The sequence below is a fragment of the Gopherus evgoodei genome, chromosome 3 (genome assembly GCF_007399415.2).
Source record: "Gopherus evgoodei ecotype Sinaloan lineage chromosome 3, rGopEvg1_v1.p, whole genome shotgun sequence".
NCBI lineage: Eukaryota > Metazoa > Chordata > Testudines > Testudinidae > Gopherus > Gopherus evgoodei.
Window position 1 is genome coordinate 163,788,569 of NC_044324.1, and position 23,844 is coordinate 163,812,412.

Below are 23,844 nucleotides of genomic sequence, written 5' to 3' on the forward strand. Positions count from 1 at the left end.
CCTTGGACTTAAGGGTGGGCGCTTGCTGGCCATGTCTTTACCTCTCATTCACAGATTGTACCACGACAGAGCAAGGCTGGGGGTGAACATACAAATATTCATAGTCCTTAGAGGGCACCATGTATTTCCTCTTCAACCCTCTGGCCGTTGGAGGAATAGATGCTGGGGATTGGCAGATCATATTGGCATTAGCCTGGATGGTCCGAATGAAAGATAGGGGTACATGGGTGGGGGCATCGACCGATAAAATGTCCACCACCGGATCCTCAACTTCCATCACCTCCTCCATCTGGAGGTTCATGTTCTGTGTCACCCTACAAAGCAATTCCTGGTGTGCACGAAGATCTATAGGCGGTGGGCCAGAGGAGGACATGCCTGCTACGGCCTCATCAGGAGAGGATGAGGAGGACATCCCCAGGACTAGAAGATCCTGGGGAAGGTCTGGTTGAGGAGGGTTCGGTTGCTCTAGGTCCCGCACGCTAGTGGCATGGGCCTGATCTGGTGGCAGGGCAGTCACCTACAAGGCTGACGGGGGAGGGCGGGTCACAGTGGCCTCAGGCATCTGAGGCTCCGAATGGGCAGATCAAGAAGTGCCTAAGGGGACACCTTGGGCTTAGTGGTATGCCCAAGGAGTCCAGAAGGACCATTGTGGGGGTCCCTGGTCAGGATCCTGTCCTTCATTTTTCCCCTGGCTAGCACCATCAGTGTCATGGCCCTGGATGTGGTAGCCACTCCCTGCTTGGGATGACTTCGAATTTGGACATGAAGGTGGGGCCAAACACATATGCAGCGTTGCACTGTCCCACTCTGTCACTCCGCGCCAGGGAGCTGGAGACCGGTGCCGGGATCTCGGGCAGTACCATGACCGGGATCGGGACCAACATTCCTAATGGTGTTGGGAGGCTGATCTAGATCTCGACGAAAACTATGGCTCAGGCAGTGCCGGGATCGGCTGCGAGTCAATCGGTGCTGGGACCAGTGCTGGGAGCTGCATCAGTATCGATCATACCGGGAGGGAGACCTACATGATGCGGAGCAGCGCTGCGAGTATGACCGGCGCCGAGATGGGGATCAGTGCCAGGACTGCGAGCGGTGCCGAGCCCGGGAACATCAGTGGGATTGGGATCGCGACCTGAACCAGGACCGAGACTGAGATTGGTGCCGAGCTGTCTCATTCTGCGACGAAGGTCGCATAAAGGTGGGTTTCCCTATGGATGGAACAGTCCGCACCAGCGGTGCCGGAGGGTGAGATGGTCCAGGCTCAGTCAGTGCGATCAGGGTGCGAGCGGTGGAAAAGGTCTCCGAAGTGGATGGCAGGCCGAGCTCAACCACGGTTGCACCAGGGAGCTCGCGTGCACCGGACTCAATGGCTCTTGCGGTGCCGGAATCCACAGTGCTGGAGTTGGAGCCTTTGCAGGGCAGTCCAGCCCGGGCTGTTGCTCCAATGAGGGCACAGGCGGCACCTGCAACTGCACAGGAGCAGCAGGTGGTTTGTGCTGCTTCTTGGGCCACGGAGACAGAGAGCAATGTTGCGTCTGTACCGGTGCCGGAGACATCAGGTGCCGAGAGTCTTTGCTGGTACTGAGTCGTTCTGGTGCCGGAGGCGCATTTTGGACCGATGGCGCCTGGTCTGTGCGTGGTACCGAAGGCACCGAGCTAAGTGCTGCTTCCATTAGGAGCTGTTTTAAGTGAAAGTCCTGCTCCTTTTTTGTTCGAGGCTTGAAAGCCTTACAGATGTGACACTTATCTGGTTGATGGGCTTCCCCCAGGCACTTCAAGCAGGAGTCGTGGGGGTATCCCATAGGCATCGGCTTGAGACAGGCCGAGCAAGGCTTGAAACCCGGAGACCTGGGCATTGGCCCTGGTACCAGGGAGGAGGGAAGGGGAGAAACCCCGTTTCCTCCAAGTACTATTTACACTATGTACAAAACTTACTATTAACTACACTATAACTGTTAAATCTATTAACAACTATACTAAACAACTACCTACAATACGAGTAAAGAGCTAGGGAGGTGGAGATCAGCTATGCTGCGCTTCACAGTTCCAACGACCGTCACAGGGGGTAAGAAGGAATTGAGGGGGCGCTAGGTCGGCAGGGGCATATATCCAGCACCATAAGGGCACCACTCCATGGGGCACCTCAGCCGACACACCGAGTGTTGCTAGGGTAAAAATCTTCCGACGATCGTACAGGCGGCGTGCGCATACCTAATTGGAATTGATATGAGCAAGCACTCAAACAAGAATATACCCTTCCCTCATTTCCATCCGCACTATTAACAGCCTTAACCATGGCTTGATTAATTCTCTGACCTTGATTACTGTAAGTTCTCCTTCTAGACTCTCAAAATACCACTACTAAAGTCATTTCCCCCTCCCACCACTAAGAACAGGTTATCCTTCTCTTTGAACACCTTTACTAGTTTCCAGTCTCTTACTCTATCAAATTAGAGTTCTGTCCTCACCATCAGAGTTGTACACAATCTTGTTCATGCCTACTTCTCTGTTTTGATTTCCTTTTATTCTTATTTCTCACTCCTGTGCAACTCTCATTCTTCTCCTCTGGGCTTCCAGCTGCCCTTACACCTGGAGCACTTTACCACACCTTTCCATGAAGCATTCTCTCTTTTCTTCAAATTCTTCCAGAGAACCAGTTCTTCCATGAATCCTTCCTATCTTGTTCCCTTCACAAATAATTTCCACGCAGGCTCTATTCCCTGAACTGCTGCCCAGAGTCTTGTCTTGATCAGACTGTAAGCATACTGGGGTAGGGAACATGTCTTATACTGTTTGTAAAGCAGTGTATAAATTTCACAGTGATGAATGAAAGATTTGGAATAAACAAATAAGTCAATCAAACTACTCCTTTAAAATTAAAGAGTAAGCAACACAGTTTATTACATCAAGTAACACAGACAGCCCGATTTTCAAACCTGAGTACCTTAACAGGTTAACAAAATCTTGCATTTAGACATGAAGATCATCATTTAGGTGCAAGTAAATCGTCCTTGATATATCTAAGTGTGGATAAAAAGAAGCCATAGAAAAAGGTGGACATCTTATTAAGGAACTCAAGATTGAAAATTGTGCTTCCCATATGTAGTATGGCAAGAAACACGAAGATACTTATTGTAATTTCAACCAGCAGAGGGTTCAGTCACAGCAGGCTTTTTTCCAAGTAATTCTGAGCAGTTCATCTTTTTCATTTAAAATTATGAAATCAAGAACACTAATTAACATGCAGTTCTCATTACTAGCTTTAAGAAAACACTAAGTTGTATGAAGGATATCTGTAGATGTTTTGGGATTGTTTTTAATGTTCTGGACTAACAAGTATGTGTCTTTTTTTAATAATTTTTCCTGAAAATGCTGGCTACAACTAGAGTACATGAAAAGAAACCTTAAGGAAAACTTGATTTTGTATACCGGGTCTTGGGACTATGTTTTGCAAATGTTTTCTGGTTACCATAGTAGCTTCTGAATTTTCTCTGTAAATGAGAAGTTAGTAATCACTTTTTAAAACTAGGTTACCAAGTCCTTTCTCCTTCCTGCAGTAAGCTCTCCCTTCTCAGAAATTTAATTCTGACAGTCAGGTAAAAACCCATGCACACACACACGCACACACAGACACTCTTAAAATGGCAAGACCAAAATGTTTTAGAGAAGCCAAAATATGTGATAAAAAAACCTGCCGAAATATTTTGCTTTTCAGGTGCCAAAAAACTAGAAGCCTTATTTGCCATTATTGTGAAGACTGATCCTCCTATGTTTTTCAGTGTTATAACAAATTCCAGAACTAGAGTATTCTCACTGCTGTAGTCAAAAGTGTCAGCTTCTTGAATGAACACATTATGGATTTAAGTGTTCCTTTCTCAGTCTGTGGGTATGTACATATCAGTCAATGGGAGCCAAGAGTTACCTTGTATTTTTTTCATATATTTGAAACACTATCACATTCCTGATGTGAAACACATTCTCACTATTTTTCTCCTTGCTAACTTACTGTGTACCTTTCTAACATTCTAAGATGTCTTTTCAGAACAGACCTCTTGAATAAATTACAAACTTCTAAGATGCAAATAGCTGTGTTGAGCATGCTGCTAGGAAGCAGAGAAGACATCTTGTACTTCCAGGGGTTGACAATGCCCTACTAATAATGTGCCTTTTACGTCTACATTTCATTTTCAACTACTGAATACGAAAGAAAAACTGAAGGTTTCTGAGCTCAGAATGGCCACAATATATACACAAATATCTTATGCTACATGAATTTTGTAGAATCAATTAAAGCAACCTCATCTTAGCAGATCTACTAATGTTCATTTTAAACATAGAGTACACCAGTGTTTGGTTCTTTTCTCATGTTATATACAGTACACATGCATATTATTTGGGGAAAAAATATAGGGACTGTTAGCTGTTACTGTAACCACTTCAAATGCAAGCCATTATGTCTGGAAGAAATTTTAACAATGTCATATAAAATGATGATTGTTCAGATCTTTTTATGTGCATACATGTGGGACACATATAATATCCAAAAGTCAGTCTATGTGCTTTTATTCAAAAAGACTGCATTTATGTTTTAATTGAAATGATAAATTATTACATAGCTGACAACCAATCAGAGTCACATATTTACTGGACAGTGAGGTACCAACTGCACAGAGAAAGACAGTATTATGGTATTTCTGAAACAGTGAAACGAATAAATACTCTTTAGAAAAACAAAGTACAAATATTTGAAAGCTCTTCACAAAGTGAAAAACGTAAGTGCAGAAAATGGAAACATGCTTATTCCATTTTCACAATGGACATCTATTCAGAAAGAAGCCACCATTTCATGTTAGCCCTCTGCACTTGTTAAGCAGTTGTTATATGAGAATATTTATAACTATTTTAAGATAAAATTTGTACCAGTAAACTTGATTCTTACCTCTGCAATCATCCTGTTAGTGTCTCCCAAAAAAAGAAGGTTCAGTGCTTCTTCCTCGTTGGTTGCTTGCTGAAGAGACAGGTTTTTCAGATGAATGTTCTGATCAGGGTCTTCCATTATTGTTACTTTTCTACAAAAAAAAAAAAAGGACAGAATAAGAGAATACTAGAGCTGCTTGCAAGTTATCCTTATTTTAATATTTTCATTAAGATTTCAGATAAAATAGTGGTATTTGAACAGGCCTGGCACAGTAAAAATAAGCACTGAAGATCTGAAGTATTAAAACAATACTAACATTATAATAAATACCAAATAAGTACTTTTGATTCCCTGCCACCTCCTGACTTCTCATCCCTACTCTCGAGACTTTGATCTCCTTTAGATCATTCCTATCACAAATTAAACATGTTTATCTCACCATGTTTAGAAAAAATAAAACACATTATTGACCCCAATTATCTCTAAGACAGTGGTTCTCAACCTGCAGCCCAATCAGCACACAGTCTCAGGGCCATACAGTTAGTATGTATATTGTGTGGATGCGGCCCACATAACACGGAGAGAACTGCATATGCAGCCCACTCCGCTATGACAATTGCCCTATTGACCTTCATCTCTTCATTTTCAAAGCCACTGAATGCACCATCTCTTCGTAACCCATATTAGAACCATTCCAACCTGGTTTGTCCCCCACTCTCTTCTGCACTGGACACTGTTCTAATTAAAGTATTTAAAAAAATGTTGTGGCAAAGTCTCAGGGCCTCTATTCTATCTTCGTTCTCCTGGACCTCTCCACTGCTTTTGACACACTACTATTCTCTATCTCAACATCTTGTCCTTCCACAGCTTTTGTAACTCTGTCTTCTTCTGGTTCTCTGGTCGTTTCTTCAGTGTCTCTTTTGATGGATCCTCCTCCACCCCTCTCAGTAAAGATCCCAATAAAATTCCATCCTTGCCTCCTCTTCTACCTTTGCTCCCTCTGGCTGATTTTTCTGTGATTTGCTCACAAGGCATCAATTACAATATTTAGGTAGATGATTCACAAATCTTTACTTACGTTCCTGATTTGACCCCATCAATTTGACCTCATATCTCAACCTGTCTCTCTGACATTTCCTCCTGGATGTCTTGCCATCCATTTAAACTAAACATGAATCCACAGTGAACTTTTGCTTTTACCTCCAAAATCCTCACCATCCCTACATTATCTGTTGTTACCACTATATCACTATATCAGACCTCATTAGCCTGGGAGCAATCTTCCAAGCCCTTTCTCTTAACTAGGGCTTGAAATGGAAAGTAAAATGTAGTGGTTCTCTAATCTCTTCTCACTTGAAATGCTACTCACTGTAGTCTGTTCAGATATTCAAAATATTATCACATGTGCTCTGCTGGATTCTGACTGTCTTCTCAAGATTGTCTCCCTATAAATGGAATTTGAGATGCCCAGAGGAAAGCCCCGATTATTGCATAGACACAATAAGCACATGATTAAGTCCCTGGTTCCCAGAGTTACATGATGGCATCAAACTATCAGCTTTCATTTTTAAAATACATACATATTTCTAGCCTTCATGATAGTGGAGAAAAGCATAAAAGCCTGACTTACAGTATTAACAATGCATGATGTTTGCCCAAATCTGTAGCCAGCCTCCAGAAAAGTGAGGAGCAGCAGCCAGAAGAGCTAGGGAGGAAGCTACCTAGCCCCATACCCACCACAGGAGCAAAGGCCCCTGCTGATCTGGAAAAGGGAGGCAATACGTTGTTGGGATAGGAACAGGGCTTGGTTGTCCTACTGGGCTCTGCACAGTTGGCTTAACTTCAGTGGGACTCAAGATACTCCCTTGGGATATGCTCCTCCTTTCTTGCCTTTTGGTTCCAAGAGTGAGATTAGAGAAAAAAGTGGTGAAACTCTCCTAAATGCCATCCATTTGTGGCATCACACTGAGACACCATTCACAGCAGATTGTGGAGATCTTCATAATATAATAATTCCACTCTCTCTCTCTTTCTATCTCTTTTTTATTTTTTAATATGTTTTGATTTGCAATGGAATAGCTAATTTAAATTATCATCATAGGGCATCTGAGTCACCACACCAGAGAAACGAATGGATCAGTTCATACTTCTCAGAGCTGTTGTTTCAGAGTGTCGACTGCATTGGTTACATGCAGATCACATTTTGAAGATTTATTTTCATAATTATAATGTTGAGAGACTTAGGGTTGTCTACATTAACATCTAATTCATGGCTAGTTGTGGAGTGACTTTACCCCAAAATCGCCTGCTGCACACTACCTGTGTGGACCCTGCTGATACTCATTAACAATTAATTAGCATGCTTTGATCTAGTCCTGTTTCAAAGTGAACTAAGTGTTCATGTGGACAAGCCCTTATTTATATTTTTAAATGAAAACTGAGATTAAGAGGAAAAATGCCAGAATCTAAAATTTAGAAAAAAAAAGTGTTAGCTCATTGACTTAGCCAAATTGGATCCCTGTCCTTGACCCACACATCAAGATAAAAAATTGTCCAAAAATGCTGCTCCATACACCACAGAGTTTCTGAGATCCAATCTTTTCTTTCTATCAACATAGCTAAAACATGTTAAAGGTCCTTATCTCCAGTCTTGATTTCTATTACCTCCCCTTCTCTGGCTTCACTGACACCTTCATTCCTCTCTCTTAAATGTATTCAAAACACAGCTGCTAAGATCAATTTCCTTCCTCATCTTTCTGATTGTGTTCCCTCTTCCCCTGTCCAACATCCTCCAAATCCTTCCAACCTTTTCCATAACATCAAGATCAGTCTCTTGTCCTCTACTTCCAGGCTCTTCAGAATTCTCAGTAAGAAATAGAAGATACATAAAAATGGTCAGTCACCTCTTACTTTCTGCATTCTACCAAAAATACTCACCTTGACCACCTACTTATTAATTTCTCCCATTACTATTTCCATACTTTATTCCATACTCCCCCCTACAAATGGAATACACTACTTCAAACTGATCAGTATCATTTATTCCCAATATCATTTCCTGTCTTGCTCTATTAGCATCCAGAAAAACATGGATTGTCAAACCTAGACATCTTGTTAACCTTTGGTGTGCAGTAGTAATAGACGTTCATGGTGTAAACTAAAACATACATTGAGCACTCTTCATTCCAAAGGGATGAACTTTCTCATGAAAGGCCTGACCTAATATTGTGAACCTCAGGAATTTTCAGCGTACTAAGAATTACTGGTATGTAAAAATATGGGTCTTGTATATCTATGGATGGTAGCCAGTCTCCAGATTATATAGCTTGTATAACCACTGGGGGAGGGAATGGCTGACGCACACATTGTTTAGCCTAGAATCAGGAGATAGCCTGTTGGTTTCTTTGCATTATAAACCAGATGGAAGAAAAACTGTCATTTACCCTGTGTGTAGAATTTTTTTTCCTGTGGCTTCCTTTGTTAAGTGATCTACGAGTTCTTATAATATTTGGTTTAGTTTTGTGTGTCAGCAGTCTGGTGAACCCTTAAACCTTTGGAGGGCAGTAGAGAAATAAACAGGATTGGGAACTCTTTTGAAGTAATTTCCAGTACTCAGTGATTATGAAAAATATTTTTCAAGACAAAAAATACTCTAGATTCCCCCAATGGAGCCTAGAGCCTAAATTCTGTACATTGGCTGTGTGATGAGACAGGTAGTCATTACAGAAGCTTTGGGCAGTTACATCTTTTATTTTTAGTCTTTAGCCTTTTCCTTGTTATGGAATTTAGGGATTAAAAGAGTAGCTTATTCTGATCTACGGTTTAAGCAACCATGGCCTTCCTTGGAGGATTATGGGTTGCGGGAGCACGGAGCTGTTCCCCTACGGGAGAATATAATTTTTTTTTCAAATGCCCCATTATCATAGTAGATCTTATATACACTCTTGCCATCTACCAGGGGGAATCTAAGACTTTTTCTAAGTCACTGATAATTTAAATGTCAGCCAGTAAATTCTTTGGATGGTGGCTGTTTGCAATTATTATTTTAGCTGTATAACAACACTAAGTGTCAGGTTTAAATGTAGAAAAAAGAGGAAATGGTAAATCAAGACAGGTGTGACGTATATCTTAGTACACTAAGCAAAGTCAATTTTGTACTTAGCATCTCCTTTTATCACTTTCTATCAGGTCTTCTTTAATATATTTTGGTCAAAACCTGAATTCTTTTCTTCACATTCATTAGAGGCTGCCCTCACATTTAGCTTTTCAAGCACTATCAGTGAGACAATTGTGCACTTTCCATGGTTTGTGTTTATTATGTTAAACTAAATAATCTTACATGTCATGATTCTGTGGTTATTCCTTGTGTTGAACTGGAGAGTGGCATAATGTCATGAATAATATATGACTTGTTAGAATAAAGTCAGTCTTTTTCCTTGGTTCACAATGGTTCACTTTCTTCTTTAAGGATCCGCTTGTTAATACTACTTTCAAAACAAATGACATATTTTACCAGCTTATCTGATTCTTTGCTTCCTGTTTAAAAATGACATATTTCTTCAGTTCTTTTATTCTTGCTCACATGGGTGAATTTCACCCAAGTGCAGAGAGCCTCCACAAGGCTCCTAAACTCCACATCAAGGGTTTACATAGGGTTTAACTGATGTATTAGGCATTGCGTGATACTTATGAACTGGGATGAAAAGACGGTTACTCACCTTTGTAACTGTTGTTCTTCGAGATGTGTTGCTCATATCCATTCCAGTTAGGTATGCGCACGTTCGTCGGAAGATTTTTACCCTAGCAATCCCCGGTGGGTCAGCTGGGTCGCCCCCTGGAGTGGCGCCGCCATGGCGCCTGATATATACCCCTGCCGACCCGACCGCTCCTCAGTTCCTTCTTGCTGGTTACTCCGACAGTGGGGAAGGAGGGCGGGTTTGGAACAGATATGAGCAACACATCTCAAAGAACAACAGTTACAAAGGTGAGTAACCGTCTTTTCTTCTTCTAGTGCTTGCTCATATCCATTCCAGTTAGGTGATTCCCAAGCCTTATCTAGGCGGTGGGGTCGGAGTGAGATGTCGCAGAGCGTAATACTGCGGAGCCAAAGGCTGCATCATCTCTGGACTGCTGAACCAGGGCACAGTGAGAGGCGAAGGTATGCACCGAGGACCAGGTAGCTGTGCGACATATCTTGTGGATGGGCACGTGAGCCAGGAAAGCAGCAGATGAGGCTTGAGCCCTGGTAGAGTGTGCAGTGAGGTAGCTCAACGGAATGTTAGCCAAGTCATAACAGGTGTGGATGCACAATGTTACCCAGGATGAAATCCTCTGTGAGGAAACGGGAAGGCCCTTCATATGCTCTGCCACCGCGACGAAGAGTTGGGGGGTTCTGCGGAAGTGCTTTGTCCACTCGATATAAAAAGCGAGCGCTCTACGGACATCTAGGGAGTGCAGCTGTTGCTCCCTGCGCAATGAATGTGGCTTCGGGAAGAAGACTGGAAGAAAGATCTCCTGGTTAACATGGAAGGCCGATATCACTTTGGGGAGAAAGGCCGGGTGTGGTCACAACTGCACCTTGTCATTGTGGAAGACAGTATATGGAGGGTCCACCATGAAAGCCCGGAGCTCAGAAACTCGTCTTGCTGATGTGATGGCTACAAGGAAAGTAGTTTTCCAGGAGAGGTAGAGAAGGGAGCAAGTTGCTAATGGCTCGAATGGGGCCGACATAAGTCTGGTAAGAACCAGACTGAGGTCCCAGGTTGGGGTGGGGCGGTGTATCTGGGGGTATAGGTGCTCTAAGCCCTTGAGGAATCGAGATACCATAGGATGTGAAAACATGGAGCAGCCATTCTCCCCTGGGTGGAAGGTAGAGATGGCCGCCAAGTGCACCCTCAAAGATGATACCGCTAGGCCCTGTTGTTTAAGGGACCAGAGGTAGTCCAAGATGGTGGGGATGGGGACCTTGGTGGGAAGAACGTTGTGCTCTGGACACCAGCATGTGAAACGCTTCCACTTGGCCAGACACATTGCTCTAGTAGAAGGTTTTCTGCTACCCAGTGGTGCACTGGGGCAGAGCAACACAACTCAGACTGGGTCAACCACTCAGGAGCCATGCCGTGAGATGGAGGGACTGTAGGTCTGGGTGATGCAGGTTGCCATGGTCCTGAGTTATCAGGTCCAGGTGCAGAGGTAGTGGGATAGGGTCGGCTATTGACAGGTCTAGCAACATGGTGTACTAGTGCTGCCTGGGCTACGCTGGCGCGATCATGATCAAGCAGGCTCTGTCTCTGCGTACTTTCAGCAGGACCTTGTGGACAAGCGGGAACGGTGGAAAGGCGTATAGCAGGTGAGCTGTCCACAGTATGAGGAAAGCATCCGCTATCGAACCCTGTGAGAGGCCTTGAAAGGAACAGAACATCTGGTATTTCCTGTTCTCGTGGGACGCGAAGAAGTCTACACGGGGAAATTCTCACTTCCGGAAGATCGAAAGAATAACGTCCGGGCGAAGCAACCACTCATGAGAAAGGAAGGATCTGCTGAGGTGATCCGCCAGAGTGTTCTGAACCCCCGGGAGAAAGGACGCTATGAGGTCTATAGAGTGGGCTATACAGAAGTCCCAGAGTCGTAAGGCCTCCTGGCAAAGGGTCGAGGACCTTGTCCAGCCCTGTTTGTTTATATAGTACATGGCTGTTGTGTTGTCGGTGAATATCGACACACAACGGCCTTGCAAGTGCTATTGGAACGCCTGGCAAGCAAGGCAGACTGCTGTCAGCTCCCGGACATTGATGTGCAAAGCCAGATCCTGAGATGACCAAAGGCCTTGAGCGTGTAGATGCCCGAGGTGAGCACCCCAGCCGAGAGATGATGCATCCATCGTCAGGGACGCAGATGGCTGGGGCGGATGGAATGGCAGCCCTGCACACACCAGGGAACGGGTCAGCCACCATTCGAAGGAGCCTAGGATGCTCGGGGGAATGGTGACAATCATGTTTATGGCATCCCTGCCTGGTCGGTACACTGAGTTGAGCCACAATTGGAGGGGACGGAGGCGCAGTCTGGTGTATTTTGTCATAAACATGCAGGCCGCCATGTGATCCAGGAGACCGAGGCAAGTGCGAACCGAAGTCAACGGAGCAGCTTGCAGACTCTGGATGATGGCCACCATTGCCTGGAACCGGGGCAGCTGTAAGCAGGCCCTGGTGAGGTTGGAATCCAGGGTGGCGCCAATGAAGTCTATCCTCTGAGTGGGAATCAGAGTGGATTTTTCTGCATTGATCATTAGGCCTAGGTGTAGGAAAAGGTCCTTGACAATGCCAATGTGCTGGATCACTTGTGCCTCGGAGATCCCTCAGATGAGCTAGTCGTCTAGATACAGAAAAACATGTACCCGATGATGGCGGAGGTGGGCGGCGACTACAGCCATGCATTTCGTAAATACTCTTGGGGCTGTAGAGAGGCCAAACGGTAGGACCGTGAACTGAAAATGTTGGCGGTTGACTACGAACCGGAGGAACCTCCTGTGAGGTGGGTAGAAGGCTATGTGAAAATACGCATCTTTCATGTCGAGGGCGGCATACCAGTCTCCAGGGATGGGATGATGGTCCCCAGGGATATCATATGGAACTTCAATTTTATCATGTAACTGTTGAGTTCCCACAGGTCCAGGATAGGTCTGAGACCCCCTTTTACCTTGGGGATTAGGAAGTAGCGGGAGTAAAACCCTGTGCCCCATTCATGTTCCGGTGCCTCCTCTATGGCTCCTTTGGCGAGGAGCGTCTGCACCTCCTGTAGGAGGAGTTGCTTGTGAGAGGGGTCCCTGAAGAGGGACGAGAAAGGGGGGGAGGAAGAGGGGGTGTGAAATAAATTGGAGGTGGTACCCAAATTCCAGCGTGCGTAAGACCCAGGGATCTGATGTTAGCCGGGACCATGCAGGGAGGAAAAGAGAGAGGCAGTTGGAGAAAGGAGGGAAAGGCTCGTTTGACAATACTGGTATGACGCCCTCAGGCGCACCTTCAAAAGGAGGGTTTTGGCCCTGTGGAAGGTTTGGAGGGACCTTGGTTCTGGCCCCCTTGGTTGCCTGACTGCCTCCGGCGACCGGTTCTACTCTGTCTTCTAGCAAAGTCCTGTCTCTGTCTGGGCTGAGGGTAAGAGCGGTGTGGCTGGGGGCGGAATGGCCTGCGCTGAGTCACTGGTGTATGCATGCCCAGCGAGCGCATAATGATCCTGTTGTCTTTTAGGCTTTGCAGCCTAGAGTCTGTCTTATCTAAGAATAGGCCTTTCCCTTCAAAGGGGAGGTCCTGGATTGTATGTTGGAGTTCCGGGGGAAGGTCTGAGACTTGCAGCCATGAGATATGCCTCATAGTCACCCCGGAGGCTAGGGTCCTGGCCACTGAATCCGCGGCGTCCAGGGAAGCCTGGAGGGAAATTCTAGCCACCTTTTTTCCCTCGTCCAGGATGGCTGCAAATTCCTGTCGGGAGTCCTGCGGGAGCAACTCCTTGAATTTGTCTGCCGCCGCCCAGGTATTGTAATTATAGTGGCTAAGGAGGGCTTGTTGATTAGCCACACGGAGTTGGAGCACCCCTGCGGAATAGACTTTGCGCCCCAGTAAGTCCATGCGCCTCGCGTCTTTTGATTTCGCGGCTGGGGCCTGCTGGCCATGCTATTCCATCTCATTGACCGACTGGACAATGAGGGAGCACGTATAAATATTCGTAGCCCTTGGAGGGCACCATATATTTACGTTCCACTCCCCGGGCAGCAGGTGGAACAGAGGCCGGAGACTGCCAGATTGTGTTGGCATTGGCCTGGATCGTCCGTATAAAGGGGAGGGCCACTCTTGTGGGCATTCAATGTTAAGATGTCCACTACTGGGTCCTCTACCTCTGGGACCTCCTCGACTTGCAAGTTCATGTTCTGTGCAACACGCCTGAGGAGATCCTGGTGGGCCCTCAGGTCGATTGGTGGAGGGCCTACCAACGACGTTTTGGCTACCGCCTCGTCAGGGCAGGAGGATGAGGAGAGACCGAGGACAAGCGGGTCAGTCGAGGGCTCCTCTTGGTGGACAGCCTTGGTCTCCCTTGGGATCTGGGAGTCTTGTGGCTGAACCGACATTTCCTCCGAAACAGAAGGAGGAGGGCAGCTAATAGTGGCTTCTGGCATCCGGTGTTCTGATGTGGCAGAGCGCGATAGGCCTGGATGTGTACCTTGGGCCTGATGATATGCCCAGGGTGTCCAGAATGCCCATTGTTGAGGTCCATGATCTTGAGCCTGGTGCTCGTGGAATATCGCGATGGGCATATTGGTGTCTCTGTCTTGGGCATACGCACTGTCCGCCTGGGAAGAAACGGACGGGTGCCAGAACGGCCAGGGAGGAGCTGAGAGACTGTGGTAAGAGTCCCTCTGTCTCGCCGTCGGTGATCTCCTCGGCACCAGGGATAGGTACCTGGAGTCATACCGGTGCCGAGAACGAGATCGGGACCTGCGACCGGCGTGGTGCCGGGAGGTCGACCTGGATCTCGAAGGTCTACGACGTGAACGGCTGCAAGAGTTGCGGTGCCGGGAGCGGTGCCGGGAGCTGGAGCGGTACCCAGAGTACGGTGGAGGCCGAGACGTCGATCTGTGCCGCAAGTACGACCGGTACCAGACAGGCGAGCGGTGCTGGGACTGCGAGCGGCGTCGGGACCACGATTGTCTATGAGATCGCGAGCGGCGCCGGGACCTGGATCGTGATCGGTGCCGGTCTGCCGGACTGACTGAAGGAGGTCTCATTATAGTCGGCTCGCCTCTGGAGTGTGGCACCTGCACCGGCGGTGCTGGGGGTTAAGGCAGGACAGACTCCGTCAAGACGATAAGGTCCCTAGCTGCAGAGAATGTCTCTGGTGTAGAGGGGACCGTAAGCTCAACTACAGGCCTCGGCGGGGAGCTCTCAGGGACCGGACTCAACGGCCCTCACGGGACCGGAGTCGACGGTACCGCAGCAGTCGGTGCTGTGGCAGGTTCAGGTGCCAGGCGGTCCGACTGAGGCTGCGTCTGCAGCGCCGAGGGCACAGAGGCAGTGGAGGACTTCGACCTCCTCTGCTTCGGGGAGAGAGATTGGTGCTGAGCAGGTCCCTGTGCCGGAGATAGCCGGTGCCACGGTGTCTTAGTGGTGCCGGGATGGTCTGGTGCCAGAGGAGCACTGCTAGTAGAGTGCTCAGCGCTTGGTGCCGAGGACGGAGGGTTCAAAGCTGCCTCCATGAGGAGATTCTTTAGGCGAAAGTCTCTCTCTTTCTTTGTCCTCGGTTTAAATGCCTTGCAAATACGGCACTTATCTGTAATGTGCAATTCCCCGAGGCACTTTAGACATGAGTCATGGGGATCGCTTGTGGGCATCGGCTTATGACAGGACGAGCACGGTTTAAACCCCAGTGAACCGGGCATGGGCCCCGGCACCGGGTGCGGGGAAAAGGCTAATGCCCAAACCCTGCTGAACTATATACACTAACTATCAAACTAACTATAACTATAGATAAAACCAACTATATACAACAAGATAGCGAAGAAACAAGGAGTAGCTAGGGAAGTGGAGGACAGCTAAGCCGCGCTCCACTGTTCCAACGACCAACACGGGCGGTAAGAAGGAACTGAGGAGCGGTCGGGTCAGCAGGGGTATATATCAGGCACCATAGCGGCGCCACTCCAGGGGGCGAACCAGCCAATCTACCGGGGGTTGCTAGGGTAAAAATCTTCCGACGAACGTGCATGCAGCGCGCGCACACCTAACTGGAATGGATATGAGCAAGCACTTGAAGAAGAACATCACCTTTCAGTTCTGAAGTTCCTCTTTGGATACATTTTTTCTATGACACTTGAATAGGTTTGTCTAGGATTTTTCCCTTCTCTAAATATTTGATTATTATTGATCAGCTCCATAAATGTGCGGAACAACTATAACTCCGAGAAAGTGAGAGAAGTCGCAAATGCTGAACACATCGCAGAACAAAAACTGCATCTAAATTGTACACACATAAGGGGTAATTACTTGTGCAATGGCAAACTATACAGAATAATCATTTCTATGTGCAATGAATCATTTAAGCACAATTTATACTCCTTTTTAGCCCTTAAAATGTAAGGCTATATATATATTTAAAAATTATGAAAGCCTTGATAAGTTTGAAATAGCTCCTTCCATGTTGATGTGATCATTACGTGAGTCTACCGTTAAGATTTTTTAAAAAAAATACAAGATTCTTGATACAAAATAACCAATGAAGGGCTTTAAAAGTGTTGTCAAGTCTATTGCATAAATACTACTTTTTGGCCAATGTAGTATGCAAAACATGTTTAATAAATATGTATATAGTCAAATAGTTACTAATCTATCTTTGAAAAGTAGTTACTGTACAGCAAAAAATTTGATTCTCTATATATTATTCATACTGACATAAACTACTGTATATGGCTTACTGGGCCACTCCATTATCAATCCCAGTGCATTTCAGCCTTAATTCCACAACCAAATCTCCTTGTAATTTTAACTTTCTAACAATACCCTAATACCAGCCACAAGAGATTCTCTATTCTAGCTTAATCAAGATGCAAAATAGAAACCAGTTTTGATATTGTATAATTCATTATATTAATAAGCACTGAGAACTCTGTTTTTAATAGTGAACTCTCTTTTTCCAGGCACACCCTAGGCAGGCTACAAATAACTGTGCCCATTATTCAAGGAATTGGATAGCTATATGATAGCATTTGCACCTCCCAACTAATTGAAGGCACAGATATTTTACACCTGCAAGAATGGACATCAGAATGAGGTTCTTTTCAAAATTAGACTCTGATTTGTCTGTAGAGTTTAAGAAACTGCAAATATATAACATGTCCCAGAGGTTTACCCCCGTTGACTACATACAGTAGTACTTTTGGCCATAGAACTCAAAGCACTGTACAACGACAGGTAAGTATAATTATACCCATTTTCCAGAAGAGGTAAGTGAGACACAGAGAGGTTAAGAGACTTAACTACCTACACATCGAATCAGTCGCCTGACTCCACTATCTGCTGGACTATGCTGCCTCATAATGGAGGCAATCCAGTCATAGCAATGGCTTTTTAAAAGGTTCATATTTTATATGACTGATGTTGAACAACTCTAATCTTTGCAGGGTGCACTTTGTCCAAGAACCTATGCATGGTATGGCAAGTTGAATCTAATTCCTGCAGCAAAATCTCTAGATTCTGTGGCACTAGTTGAAATTTTAGAGCAGTTTTACATACATTTTTAAAAATGATTTATTTTTGTGTCAATATGAAAACAAGTACTTAATTTTGATATTGAATTGAATTTATGATGTTGCCAGATCTTCATGTTTCAATATGCCACACATTTTTACTGACAGCACCTCAGTTCTCCTATATCAGAGCCAACATTTCACTGAGATGTATGAGGCAGTTTACACTTTTCAGAGCTATTATTTCAGGCTAGCCACAAATTCAGGAACTCAACAGTGCATTAGTTTACACATGACTCCCATATTCAAGGCTACCTTCACAACCACTATAAATTCCACAAACACATAATTGAAGAATATATGAGAGCTGTGACAACGTCACACAAAAAAAATCAGTGCTTCATGTAGCCTCCATATGCTCTTCAATACTGGGATAAACCAATTATCAAAACTGCTTACTCTTCAAATGTTGCAGAATGGGGTTTAAATGGGTTTTGCTAAACTGAGTTTAGGGTCTGTACTCAGCTCAGGCAAATGTTAATAATGTATTAAATATTTCATCAGCAGAAACTGTACTTTGATGATCATCTGTTCTGAAAAACAGTACTGAGTTTTGGAATCCCTCTTGGCCTTTATCGCCTTTACTATCACATTACATTCCACACGGTCCAGCATTTAAAAAATAATTACTCCTAAAGGAAAAGGCACATAACTGAAATGGGTTTCTGTGTACTAATTTCGAGGAATGCTGCCCTGTTCTATATGTCTTGTCACTCCTACAGCATAGGATGAAATGGATGAATTGTCACGAGGAAGAACAATTACTCCCTTCTCTTTTCTTGTACTGGCTCCTGTGAACCTTTCCCCTACAATAATATCAGTCTCGTACACCTTCACCTTCAATTATTCTTATCCATTTTTCACAATGTCTAAACATACAAAATAGAATAATGGAAGCTTTTGAAAAAGTTGATAAAAATGAACTATTTTGAGTTAATTAAGTTGGAGGTCAGTATCATACAGTTTCAAAGGAAATCAGGGAAACAGGGCAACTGAAAGTAATATTTTTATCCCTGCTGATTCTCTGTAGTTTTGTTACTCACGGCAAATCTTCCAATCTGGAGGCTTCATGTCTTGGGTCCAACAGATCATAACCACATTCATTGTAGATTTCCAAGTAGGAAACATGGGTTGTGTACACTTTGCTGCTGTCCTGAATAAGAAAGAAAATTAAAAGGGCTATAAATAGCAGCCAAAGCCCTAGGGCAGATGGACAAATTTATCACTATAGCTTCCATGCTGCTTCCTCACCCTCTCTCTCATTCTTCTGCTGGATATGTTTTACATTTTCAATTCGTGACACTTTCAAGTCTGTCCATTGCCATATGCATGAAGACTTAAAAAAAACAAAAAAGACCTATGCCCATGGTTAGAAGCAAGTTCGGGCTGGTTTTTTTAATTGGTTCCATATCTCTAAAAAAGTCTGCATACACTTAGAATGCGGCAACTTGGTTACAGAATTGTTTAACATACCATTTTTCACTTCTCTGACAAAAGCCATGTTACCATAAGCAGGTATACCTTCATATTATGGATAAAGAGATGATCCCTAAAAAAAAAATAATCAAAGATTGACTTCATTTTAGAAACTCCCGTGGCACATTGCTTTCCATGTTCTTTACCAAAATACCGAAACACTGCATATGCTGTCTGCTATCCTTTGTAGCCCTACTTTCTTTCTGTATGTATTCTGTATTGCCAGAATGTAAAATAATCCAACTGGTCTCTGCAGACAGAATTCTGTCCTCCCTCAAAGCCAAAGCCAAACAATGTAAACCTCAAAATAATGAACTGCAATTTCCAAAGTAAAAGTGAATTAATTGATTTCATTGGATGAAATCACTGGGAAAGCACTCATTATCACACTTACAGAGGCAGTTTTCTAATACAATGTGCTAATTTTATTTCAAAGGCTATCGTGAGACATGAACCTTTCATTGTCACTGCATAAAATATTTCCAGAACGAGATTTTTATTGATCATGACAGAAGAGTGTTTCAGAGAAAACTGTTTTAAAAGACACATTATGGGTAGATGAAAAAAAATCTGTATTATGTAATCATGGAGCTATGTAGATTGTAAGGGGAATTTCTGAACAAGAAAGTAAAAGAAGCTATTAGAAACTGAGAGATCAATTTTCTACTTGGTCTATTCATAAGGAGCCTGTTGTGCCATTATGGGCCTGAGCTGCCCAGAGACCAGTGCAAGTTAGAGATGCAAGTTAAGAGCAGCTCTAACTTACATCACTGGAATAAGAGTCCCTGAGCACAAAGTCACTCTGCTCTATCATACCCCCTAGCTTTCTTAGACTCAAGGTGAGAAGAGGTGCTGCTGGTTTAAGAAGCAGTTATGACACCTCTGCCAGCTTTACAGCAACAGAGGACCATTTACACGGTGCAAATGGACTTGGCACCCTGGCAAATCTGGCTTTGAAAGATTAAAATGGTCCTGTTTTTGTCTTTTCACTTAATTTTTTTCTTTTTTAATATTGTTATTTTTCAGTGATGTTTTACTAGCATGAAAAATGAGACAGAGATTGGGATTGAGATTCCAATTTACACAGGAAATAAATCTCCCCCAAGAGAGGTAATTTGCATCATGGAAAGAATGGACAGTAAAGGAGAAGTCACTTTCTATGGGTGTAATTCACTTGCATCCAGGGCCCTGTGAAAACCCTTTATGTCAGTTGAGCGCCCACCATTTGAGCTTAGGTGTGTGTGGATGGAACTTACCTGCAATCATGAAAGGGTCACCTGTGCCTCTGGCGCACCACAGATGGTATGGGGGGGCATGCTGGGAAGAGACCACTAGACAGGCACTTACGTGAATTTAACTGAAGAATCAACACATAGCTACAGGCACAGCAGCAACTCTTTCAATCCACGGAGCTGCAGACCTTTGCTGCATAGTGCTGTAGCCATATGGTTTATCACTTGGTTCAGTGTATTAACGTTATCCTCCCTATTCCTCCTGAACCACGACCTAGAGCCACACACAAGTCCATTTACTCAAGCTTTGAATGTGGAGAAGTGAATTTCACCCTGTATTAATGAGAGCCTTCACTACAGAGTTGACTGTATCCCTATTTGAAAAGCTAATTGCTCTTTGCAGATGTCTGCATACCAACACCTGTTTTACAAAGAAAAAGCCTTAACAGAAACAAGCCATGCACTGCTAAACACTTATGATGCCTCTGGGCCTCAAAAGGAACCCTGGAGGTTTTAAAGAACAGGTTGGACAAACATCTGTCAGGGATGGTCCAGGTTTACATGGTCCTGCCTCAGAGCAGGGGGCTGAACTTGATGATTTCTCAACATCACTTCCAGCCCTATACTTCTAGGATTCTGTCTTTCTCCACCATCTCCAATCCTGCTAAACTACATTTCCTCTAATGATACTTCACCTTGCTTTTGAGTCTACCTCATGAACCACGAGGGAAGTTGACATTTCACTACACAACATAGTAAAGAAACAATAACAAAGATATTTGTATAATATATTTTAAATATATTTAAATATACTTTCGACTAGTGCATGAATATATGGAAATTTCCCCCATGTCAGCTTTTTTGAAAGGGCCCACTATAAAAGACAAGAGGAAATAAGAGAAGAGGAAGGTATGGAAAGAGACAAAGATGAAAGGAAGAAGAAACAAGAAGAGATAAGAGAGAAAAGTAAAACACACACACAAAAAGTAAAAGTAGCCAATCTGAGAGCAGAGAGGGAGCAGTGTCCCTAAATGTGTGCTATTTAACACTACGAAGTGCCAGTCATTTTAAATGCCAGAAACAAGTCTGAAAAATCAAATGTTCTTGCATGCACTTTTGATAGAACTAAATATGCAAATACTACAAATCAGATGGTTATTTCTTCATCCTACATTGTTATTTAATCAGCACAGTACCAGACAGAGGAAGATAAAGTCTAGTCTCAAGGAGTTATTCTACGGGCTCCATCTTATACACCCTTACTCATGTAGGCATTCATGTGACTAAAATCTTCTCTTATGAATAAGGATTGGTAGGTACAGCTCTAAATACAGTGCAAACATAACATGGAATGGCTGACCAAATGATAACCAGGACACGACAGTAAGCTGTCAAATGATCAGCTTACCTATTTTCACATATATTTCATTTTCACATTTGCACAAAGTTGCTAAATTAAAGGAATAAAGTTTAATTCAGTCATGGACCTTATGGAGTAAAGAGGGACAAAGAACACATGAAGTCAGACAGACAATACACAACTTTTATTTTCTTGGCTTTACCTCACATGGTTGATGGAGTGGCCGAATGAATGACTTATATAGGTTCAGAATTAATATTACAGCATATAAACAAAATTTCATTTCTCTTTTGGGGAACACTGATATAAAATTGCCAAGAATATTTAATTTATTTTTCTCTTGTACAGATGTAATGAGTGACTATCGATGTCACTCTGTGTCACAACTTCTTAGAAACCTGACAGTAATATTTATCTCCTCACTGATTTTGTTTCTGTCCAATGGAAAGTAGATCATTTTTCTGTGTTTTGGTTGAAGTGAAAACTAACTTTTAGCAGAAGTTCTTACACTTTTGATGTTAAGGACCACTTCGTAAGATCCTTCAATGGCCTCCCCGCAATCCCCTACCTTATCCATGGCAACAGTGCTTGGTTCTCAAACTTCTTCCCCTTCTGTGGGTCAACAAAAATAATTCCTATTTAAGAGTCACTGACTTAAAAAAAACTTGGAACACATAATTTAAATTTCTTATCTAAACCATATAATAACTTTTTCAACTAAATCATTTTAGTTAAGATGGGAGAATGAAAAAGCAAGCTTTAAGCCACTCAAGATTTTTCTAGACTGTTTGTGCATGTCCAATGACGCGCACAGGTGTTGGGACACTAATCTCCTTTTTTAAGGAGAAAAAATTCACCCAGATGAATAGAGTCCATACAATGCCCAGTGCAACACTTAAGTCCCACAATGGCCCTCATCTGTGAGAGGGAGAGGAACAGGCTGAGCAGCCATGCAGGATTGGAGGGCCACTGTACTCTTTGCTTCTCACAGAGTGAAGCTTTATGCCAGGCCCAAGTAGGCTAGCACAGTTGGGGGAGGAGCAATTGAAACAACATTTATGAGGTTACATGAGTCCTGTGACAGGGTGCTGATCAGGAACTGCTGAGCAAGCCCTCTGTCACTCCAGCTCCAAGAAAGGGAGGTGAATTGGAGCTGACTAGAGGAACTTGAGACTGATTGGCAGAGCTGGAACAGCTGCTAGCCTGATTAGCCTGGGGCTATATACAGGCACAGAGGAAGGAAGCAAGCAAGCAAGGGGAGAGGAGAAGCCAGAGAGTGGAAGGAGAGGGGTAGCTCTCCCCTCCTGACTGCAAGAATGAGATGCCCCTAAGGCTGGGACCCCCAGCAATATGTGGTGAGAGGTGGTGGGTTTGCACTGTGTAAATAAACTGCACTGGAGACTGCTGAGCCAGGAGGTCTCTGAGTGATTTTTGGAACAGAGCAGAGGCAGGACTGAGGAGGGCCTGCTACAACCTGTTACACGTGGGGGTTTGTCCAGGATCCTGAGCCAGTGCAAGAATTTGGCAGCCCAGAGATGGAGGAGACCCTGCAGTGGTTGGTAAAGCAGCAGGAAAAAATGCAGAAGACTATGCAAGGTTTTCAGCAAGCCCACCAAGTAGAGAGGCAGGCCTTGCTTACCTGGTAGGCCGAGCAGTAAAGGAGCCTGCAGGACTTTATACGGGAACAAACCAGAATCCAACAGCAGCTCCTGCAGAGGATGGTGAGCCCTACTCAGGGAGATGGCCCATTAGCACCTGGCCAAGGACTATGTAAAATGAGCCCTGCAGATGACCCACATGCGTTCCTCCGCAGGTTTAAGCGGACAGCCATGGGGACCGGATGGGATAGGGCAACCTGGGCCCTGAGACTGGGTCCCTTCCTCGCTGAAGAAGCTCAAGTAGCCTACATGGCCCTCAGTGAAGAGCAGGCCAGGAACTACAATGTGGTTCAGGAGGCCGTCCTAGATCTGGTGGGGCTGTCTTCAGAGAAATATCAGCAGAAGTTCCATTCAGCAAGGTGAACAGGAGGTTTGTGGCCCCGAGTGTTTGCCCAGAGGTTGATGGACTGGGCCACCCGCTGGCTGAGACCCAGCATCTAGACAATGGGGGAGATAATGGATGTGTTGGTCCTAGAAAAGTTTTTACAGAGCCTCCCTGAGAACATATAGGAATGAGTTAGGCATCATCAACCAAATACAGTGGAGGGGGACCATGAAACTGACTGAGGAATACGTGGAGACTGACTTCCCCAGGAAAGAGGGGTGGCCCTACAAAGACAGAATCTGGGAAAAAGCCCAGAAAACCCCTGGCCAGAAAGGGCCCGGAGCGGAAGAGGCCTGAAGGGCTCCTCCAGGGGGCCTGACCAATGACTTGCTGGCAGTGCGGGCAACCAGGACATAAAGAAGAGAACTGCCCGTAGATGGAGTGTGAGTTCTGCAGCTGGACTGACGCTGGAGGGAAGGGAGTGAAACTCCCCATCATACCTGTGATGATGGGGAGGGTACCCTGGGGGGATTGGTAGATACGGTCTCAGCCTGCTTGCTTATCCAGCAGCGGCTAGTAAAGCCACACTGGC

The 23,844-nt window shown here is 44.7% G+C and overlaps 1 protein-coding gene across 6 annotated transcripts in view; it reads right to left on the reverse strand.

Moving 5' to 3' along the window:
- KIF6 (kinesin family member 6) overlaps positions 1–23,844 on the reverse strand; it is a 307,218-nt gene that overhangs the window by 243,540 nt on the left and 39,834 nt on the right. For 5 of the 6 annotated variants that reach the window (XM_030557284.1, XM_030557282.1, XM_030557281.1 and 2 more), the window contains 2 exons: positions 18,245–18,354; positions 4,940–5,069 (listed from right to left, as the gene is read on the reverse strand). In XM_030557284.1, coding sequence (XP_030413144.1) covers positions 4,940–5,069; positions 18,245–18,354 — 240 coding nt within the window. Of the gene's footprint in view, positions 1–4,939; positions 5,070–18,244; positions 18,355–18,674; positions 18,746–23,844 lie in introns of those variants that run through there. The other variant, XM_030557286.1, reaches the window with a different exon arrangement.